This window comes from Dipodomys ordii, unplaced genomic scaffold (genome assembly GCF_000151885.1).
Source record: "Dipodomys ordii isolate 6190 unplaced genomic scaffold, Dord_2.0 Scaffold101, whole genome shotgun sequence".
NCBI classification, from domain to species: Eukaryota; Metazoa; Chordata; class Mammalia; order Rodentia; family Heteromyidae; genus Dipodomys; species Dipodomys ordii.
The window spans coordinates 3430920-3438766 of record NW_012267317.1 but is presented as its reverse complement, the minus strand read 5'-3'; the positions used below and the strand labels follow the sequence as shown (position 1 = coordinate 3438766).

General features: G+C 49.3%; 1 protein-coding gene across 1 annotated transcript in view; it reads right to left on the bottom strand.

The window, feature by feature from the left end:
- Positions 1-3152: 3152 nt before the first annotated feature.
- The window catches only part of Prkag2 (protein kinase, AMP-activated, gamma 2 non-catalytic subunit), a 213118-nt gene continuing 208423 nt past the window's right edge, over positions 3153-7847 (bottom strand). The window contains exons 14-15 of the mRNA XM_013027214.1: positions 7064-7181; positions 3153-3460 (exon numbers count right to left, since the gene is read on the bottom strand). Coding sequence (XP_012882668.1) covers positions 3429-3460; positions 7064-7181 — 150 coding nt within the window. The 3' untranslated portion in view covers positions 3153-3428. The remainder of the gene's footprint in view (positions 3461-7063; positions 7182-7847) is intronic.

The following is a 7847-nucleotide window of genomic DNA, read 5'->3' as shown; positions in this document are numbered from 1 at the left end:
TCTGGAACTCTGGGCCTAGGCGGTCCCTCAGCTCTTCAGCTCAAGGCAGGTAACTCTACCACTTGAGCCACAGCGCTACTTCCTGTTTTCTGGTGGTTCACTGAGGAGTTTCACAGACTTTCCTGCCCAGGCCAGCTTTGAACCGCAATCCTGATTTCAGCTTCCTAAGTAGCTAGGATGACAGGCCTGAGCCGCCAACGCCTGGCTTGTTGCCCTATTTTAGAGTAGTTAACACCCAGCCTTACCCAGAACTGTTGTGTACGGGTTGAGGGCCACTAGATGTGATCACCCCTAGCTCAGAAGGAATAAAGGCAGCAGGTTGAAGAGCTGCCATTTTGATTCTTTAACTCCCACTTTCTGCCTGGGGAGCAGGAAATGTTTTTCTCCCTCTGTTAACTTTGGGATACTAAACCCTTGCTGAAACTTTCCCTGGTCACTCTCCCTTCTGCCAGACACCAGGCCTGCTTGTCACGCCTGGATCTCAAGGACCTGTGATGGTGGACGGTGGGAAGCAGAATGATAAGGCCCACTTACTCCTCCCATGTCTCCTCTCCTGGGCTTTGCACTGATTGCTTAGTGGCTTATGCGTGAGCTGCTCTGGCTCTTTCCATTGGCTGAGTAGGCGCCCAGGGCATTATGGGAAGCATTTGAGGGGGAAGAAGCAATGCTGTGATGGCCACTTTATGTCTGCCATTTTTTATCCCTATTAAAAGGTCTCTCCTTCCCCTTGGCAATCTCTCATCCACTCTACACCTCAGTACCCGCTGAGGGATGCTAGGAACCTTGAAGACAATTTTATGTGAAAATTGAGTTTTGCAGCCTGTTCTGTATTTATGCAAATACAACAACTGAGTAAAATTCTTCCTGAGTATTCCTAACCAAGTCCCGAGAGTACTATTAGCAAAGCAAAATGCCCTTCAGGGGGCAAATGCTTGAGGAGTCTGTGGCCAGGGCTGAAAGCTCATTTCCACTGCCTCTTGCTCCCTTCCCATCCCACAAAGACTGCTTTCCTACCAGACGTTTGCCAGTGGCTCTGGGGCCTCTACCAGCTCCACAGCAGTCGCAGTCCCCACTCTCTGGTGACAGCCAGTGTTGCCTGCAGACAGGGTATCTTCTGGCTGGAAGAGGTCTGTGGTTTGGATGTTTAGTAAAATGCTGTAAGAAACTTTATTCAGTAAAATTTATATCAGGTCCCTTTCTTTGATATTAGAATGCAAAATAGTGTCTCCCATTTCTGGAGCACGTTTGGTGGTACTGGGATGTGAACTTCAGCGCCTCCTGCTTACTAGGCAGATGCTGTACTACTTGGGCCATGTCCCTGCTTCTTTTTACATCAGTGGTATTTGTTGGAGACCCTCCTACCTCTGCCTCCCACGCAGATGGGACGACAAACACCATGCACTGTTCGTCGGGGCGGGCGGGCCTTGAACCAGGATGCTCCTCCCACTGCCTCTCAGCTATGATCTGGAAAATTTAAATAGGTTCCAATTTAACCAGAGACAGTTAAGGAAAGATGTTTTTGTTGACTTTATTCTTGCTAAACAAGCACTTTATTGCTTCAGGTACATCCCCAGCCCCTTGGAAGCTTTTTCTGATAGTGGGGCAAAGGTGCTGAGAATTTAGTGTGTGTGTGTGTGCAAGTGCTGGTTACTGGGGCTTGAATTCAGGACCTGGATGCCGTCCATTAGCTCTTTTGCTCCAGGATAGCACTCTACCAATTGAGCTACAATTCAACTTCCAGCTTTTTGGTAGTTAATTGGAATGAACAGTCTTACAGACTTTCCTGCCTAGGCTAGCTTCAAACCATGATCCTCAGATCCTAGCTTTCTGAGTAGCTAGGATAACAAGCATGCGCCACCAGCAGCTGGCTTCATTGTGTTTTTTTGTTTGTTTGTTTTGGGGAGAATCTAAGTCCATGCAGTGATTTGATGTATACGTGCGGAAACACGGTATTTTAAAGAACTTCTTTAACAAGCTGGTAGGTAGCAGGATTCATTTTAATTTTCAATCTGAAAAAAATCCAAAAAAAAAGAATCCCCCCCCAAACAACAAAAAAACAAAACCCCAAACTCGCCTCATATATATGTGTGTGTGTATACATACATATGTATGTATATATACACATATACATACACACATACATATGCATGTATATATACACATATACATACACACATACATATACATAGATATATAGATATATACAGTGTCCACATTTTCAGAGCACTTACATTAGGAAACATCATTTTGCTTCAAATGTGACAATACTGTGTGTGCCACAGTAAAATGTACAGACAATCTCAGCAGTCATACAGACATCATGATTTTACAGTTCAATACACAAGGAAAAAAACCCCAATTCTCTTCCTGGCCCTTCGTTCCCCGGCCCCGCTTCCTTCCTGCTCGGCGGTGGCTGTTTCGCAGGTCAAATCTTCTCCAGGTACAAATGTCAATAATAAGTTTGCCATTTTAAAGCCACCAAGACTTTATTATTAATGGATATGGGGAAGTTTACCCAAAAGGTGTAAAAAAAAATGCCATGAATGTAAAAAATAAAGCTGTTGGAAAGTCAGCTTTGTTCACTAGGAAGCTCATTTTCAATGTGTCACTGCAGGTTTTTTTTTGTTTTTATGTTTCGTTTTTGTTTTTTGGTGCCGGTACTGGGGCTTGAACTCAGGGCCTGGGAATTGTCCCTTAGCTATTTTACTCAAGGCTGGTACTTTACCATTTGAGGCACAGCTCTAACTCTGGCTTTTTGATGGTTCACTGGAGATAAGATTGTCTTGGACTTTTCCTGCCTGCGCTAGCTTCAAACTGATTTCCCTACCTCAGCTTCCTAAGGGGCTGGGATTACAGGCGTGGGCCCCAGGTACCCACAGCTCACTGAAAAAGGGGCTGCTTCTATGCAAATGGCAACTGGTTGACCAGTGTAATGAGAACAAGCTGGCTTGGCGAGGGTCGAGGCTGTCCACACTGGAGCTCGCGGGGACTGGAGGCGCGCGCTGGGGTGTGTGGCGGGCGCGGCGGCGGCAGGCTGGCATATTGCTGTGTCCCGACATAAGGCACTGTGATGTGAACATGCCGTGCGCTCACCGTATGCCCATCACCTGCTCCATGCCAGGGGGTTCTTTGAAATGAAAAATAATAAAAAATTCAGGACACAGTGGGCTTTAATGACATACAGCATTTAAAATCCTTCAGACGAAGGTCTGAAAACTGTCTTTTAATGCAAGCCTGAAAGCTGCAAGCACACAAAATCGTTCTTTTTTAAGCTGACATCACTGGAGAAAAAAATACCCATCACTAACCCCTGCTAATACATTCTTAGCCACTTTATTCTCTTCTATTGCAGCCAGTGTTCATGAGGCAAAACGTGACCCAGAAAAAGTGTGTTCAAGTTCTCCTAGGAGAGCGGACGCGCACGGTTCTCATTCCGTCTCCGGCTCCTTCTGTTTGGCACCTGGAGGTACATGGGAAATCAGGGTTCAAGGCTCATTCGAACTGCAGAGAGCTCCCCTCCAGTGCTTTCTTCCGAACTGGCAGGGGGCTTGGGAGGATGGCCAGAAAGCTGTGGAAGAGGCAGCTCCAGGCCTCACCTCCTCTTACATGACCCACCCTGTCCACACTCCACGCCTCACCTCCTCCCACACTACCCACACTCCACGCCTCACCTCCTCCCACACTACCCACACTCCACGCCTCACCTCCTCCCACCCTGTCCACACTCCACGCCTCACCTCCTCCCACCCTGTCCACACTCCACGCCTCACCTCCTCCCACACTATCCCCTCTGTCCACGTTACTTGGAATTCTAAATTTGTGGGTATGGAAGCTGATGCCTGGAATTCTAGCTATTGGGAGGCTAAGATCTGGAGGATCGTGGTTCAAGGGCAACCCAGGGAAAGTTTATGAGACCCTTTCTCAACTAATAGCTGGGCCCAGTGCTGTGTGCCGGTCAGCCCGGCGATGCGGGAGGCTGCGGTCTGAGGCCAGCACTGGTCAAAACTCCTCTAGATTCCATCTCAGCACCTGTCATCCCAAAAGAAGAGTGAAATAGGAAGATTGAGGCTCTTTTTTAAAAAAACTACTACAAGAAAGGACTGAAGGGATAGCTTAGCAGTAGCGTACCTGCCTGGCAAGCACAAACCCTTGAGTTCAAATCCTAGTACTGAAAATAAAACAAAACACATACTGAACCCCCCCGAGTGTGTTTGCTGCAGTGAAGGCCGCGGCCCGCGCCTGTGCATGCTTCCAGCATGAGCGGTGTGAGGCCGGCGCTTGCCGTGTGAGCAAGCAGAGCCAGGCTGTTTCTGCCCAGGCTGGCGGGGAAGGCCTCCCCCACAGCAGCTCCCTGCTCTCTCACCAGTGCTGGGGCTTGAACTCAGGGCCCTGAGTTCTTACTTGCTCTTTTCACTCACGGCTGGTGCTCTACCACTTGAATCCGTCCCACTTATATTGGAGGCTGGCTAATTGGACAGGACAATCTCTAGGATTTGTCTGCTTGGGCTGCCCTTGAACCTCTAGGCCTCTGATCTAGGCCTCCCAAACGAGGATTATAGGCGTGAGCTGCAGCCCAAGTGCAAGCACTTCCCTAGTTGACCTCACCTCACTCACATCCTGACGGCTCGCATCGCAGTGGCTAAGTGGGACTTAGACTAACATGGCCTCCCATGGACCACATGTGCAGCCCGTGTACACTCCAGTAAGAGTACAGACACCCTCTCTTTCAGGGAGGGTTTCTATGGTAACATACACCCCAAATTCCATCTGTGAAGCTAACTGCTTCACTGTGCTAACAGAGGTGGGAGGTGTAAGAATGACTTACAACTTTTTTGTGTGTGCTGGTACTAGGGCTTTGAACTCAAGACCTTGTACTCTGTGTGTGTGTGTGTGTGTGTGTGTGTGTCGGTCCTGGGGCTTGAACTCAGGGCCTGGGCACTGTCCCCGAGCTTTTGTGTTCAAGGCTGGTGTTCTACTACTTAAGCTCTACTTCCAGCTTATTTTGGTGTTTAAATGGAGATCAGTTTCATGGACTTTCTTGGCCAGGCTGCTTTGAACTGCGGTGCTTAGATCTCAGCCCTTAGTAGCTAGGATTATAGGCGTGAACCACCAGTGCCAGTCTGACTTACAACTTTTGAAATAACAAGTCTAGATGGAAATCCAAATTCTCCCCTCCCAGCTTCCTCCTGCCTGTGGCATACAGGCCGGCGGGGACTGGTGGTGGGATGGCGGAGTTTGTTATGCTCAGAGTCTTGGCAAAGGAATGGATGAAAGCTGCCATTAAGGCAGACTCTGCTGGGCTGTGCACCCTGGCGTGGGGCAGGCTGGGAGCGAGGACCCTGTCCTGCGTGTCTAGCTGTCTACCTGTGCGGTGAGGTGGTCTTCATCTGCATGAGGGTGCCACAGTTAGCTAGCGTGGACATTTACACAGGATCATGCAGCATGCATTAGCGTGACTTTCAGTGCTGCTTGTAAGACCCCGTAAAGTCGAAGGTGACTCTGTTCACTTTTGGTGATGTATAATATTCCACAGAAGGAATGTAAACCAATTTACCTTTCCTTTTTCAGAGAGATACTTGGGTTGCTTTCAAGTTTTAGGTACTACAGATAGTTCAGTGAACAACCTCACCTTCACTTCTATTACCGATGGCTTTTGACCTATGACCAGGAAGCACTGTGAGCTTCAAGCTCGCTTCCAGTGCAAAGGCCAGCCAGGACCCATTGGATGTGGCAGTGATCTCTGACTCAGTAACTGTGGCGTGGTCCCACACGGACGCCTCCAACCAGGTCCAGGGGATATGGAGGCTGCTGTCCACCTGTGATAACCGCTCGTGGGTCACAGCTCTGCTGGGCGCCCCCTCCAAACTGCAGCTAGGACCTGGGCAGATGCGGGGGCTGCTTTGGGATGGGGATGTTCAGGTTGTAGAATACTCATAAGAAGAGTTTTATCTGGGTTTGACTTTTGAACTAAAGACAAATCAGTACAGCAGCAACTGCACCACTTAAGAGTTCAAAGCACAGGGCCCTCACGTCCGGGCCTTGTTCGGTGGCCCTCACAGGCCGGCTGGTTTCCTGGTGCTCAGCCAGGTGACAGAGGGGTAGGAAGAATAAGGCAGAAGGGAAGGGAGCCCCACTGGTTTGAAGACCCCGTCTGCCATCGAAGTATGTGGCACCTGAGGCATTAACCCTTCTGTCTATAGCTGTAGCTGGCAGCTCACCCCTGTAATTCTGACCACTCAGGAGGCTGACATCTGAGGACCATGGTTTGAAACCAATTTGAGCAGGAGCAAAGTCTGCAAGACTCATCTCCGATTAACCACCAAAAAGCTGCAAATGGAGCTGCGGCTCAACTGGTAGAGATGTAAACTTACGTTAAAAAAGCCAAGGGAGAGAGTGAGGCCCCGAGTTCAAACCCTGGACTGGCATAAAGCCCTCTCCTTTGCTCTGAATATTTTCTACTGACTTTTATCACCCAAGTAGAACATTTCAACTTGTGAAGCCGGGCGCTGGTGCTCATGCTTGTCATCTTAGCTACTGAGGAGGCTGAGATCTAAAGCCTGCCTGGACAATCTGTGAGGCTTTTTTTTTTGGCCAGTTCTGGGGCTTGAACTCAGGGCCTGGGCACTGTCACTGAACTTCTTTTTACTCTACCACTTGAGCCATAGTGCCACTTCTGGCTTTTTCTGTGTATGTGGTACTGAGGAATAGAACCCAGGGCTTCATGCATGCTGGGGAAGCAATCTAACAATGAGCCACCTTCCCCAGCCCTGTGAGACTACTTTAAAAATCCAGAAGTAGAGCTGTGGAGTGGTAGAGTGCCCAGGCCCTGAGCTGAAGCCCCAGGAGAGGTACAGGACAAACACAAAAAGAACCCCAAACAAACAAAAACACCAAGTAGAACATTTCAAGTTTGAAACTGCGAAGGACAGAGGTTCACAAAGCAGCGTGCGCGCCGCCTCACAGTGGAGGAGAGTGGGGCAAACTCCAGGGCTGCACTCAGGGACCTGCCTGCCTGCCTGCCACTCTTCCTAGAGCCTCAGCGTTGGGAAATTGGCACAGTTACCTGCTGGCGTGAGGATCAGAGCCTGCAGAATGTCAGAGAGGGAGATAATCCCCACAATGCTGTCTGCTTCATTTACCACCACCAGCCGATGCACCTGCACAGAGGAGAAAAGCAGGTTCTGTGTCAGAATTCACGTACAGCACTACAAAAATGCCGCTTGTGCTAATATAGTAGCTACGTCCCACTGTGCACAGAAAGGCTTTGCCTCTAACCTGAAAACGTAAAGCTGTTTTGCTTTGACTCCTCTTAGAAAAACGAGCTATGTCTTGCTGAGTTTTCAAATTTCAAAATATCTACATGTGAAAGATAAAACTCAGAACAGGTTAGCTTAGCATAGGGCTGTAATTCTAGCTTTCTGGGAGATTGAGGTCAGGAAGATTGGGGTTCAAGTCAGCCAGACGAAAAAGTTTCTCAGACCTTCCCTTCCCCCTCCCCCCACCAATAGCTTGGCACAGTCATAAGCCTGTCATCCTGCACATAAAAGGCCGGGGTCAGGAGTGTGATGCCAGGCCGGTCTTGGCAGAAAAGCCCTGAAGAAGCAGGGTGCCAGTGGCTCACGCCTGTCATCCTAGCTTCTCAGGAGACTGAGATCTGAGGATTGTGGTTTAAAGCCAGCCCGGGCAGGAAAGTCCGGGAGACTCATCTCCAATTAATCACCAGAAAACCAGCAGTGGCGCTGTGGCTCAAGTGGCAGAGCACTCACCTTGGGCTGAAGAGCTGAGGGACAGCACTCAGGCCCAGAGTTCAAGCCCCACAATCAACACCCTCCCCCCCCCAAAAAAAA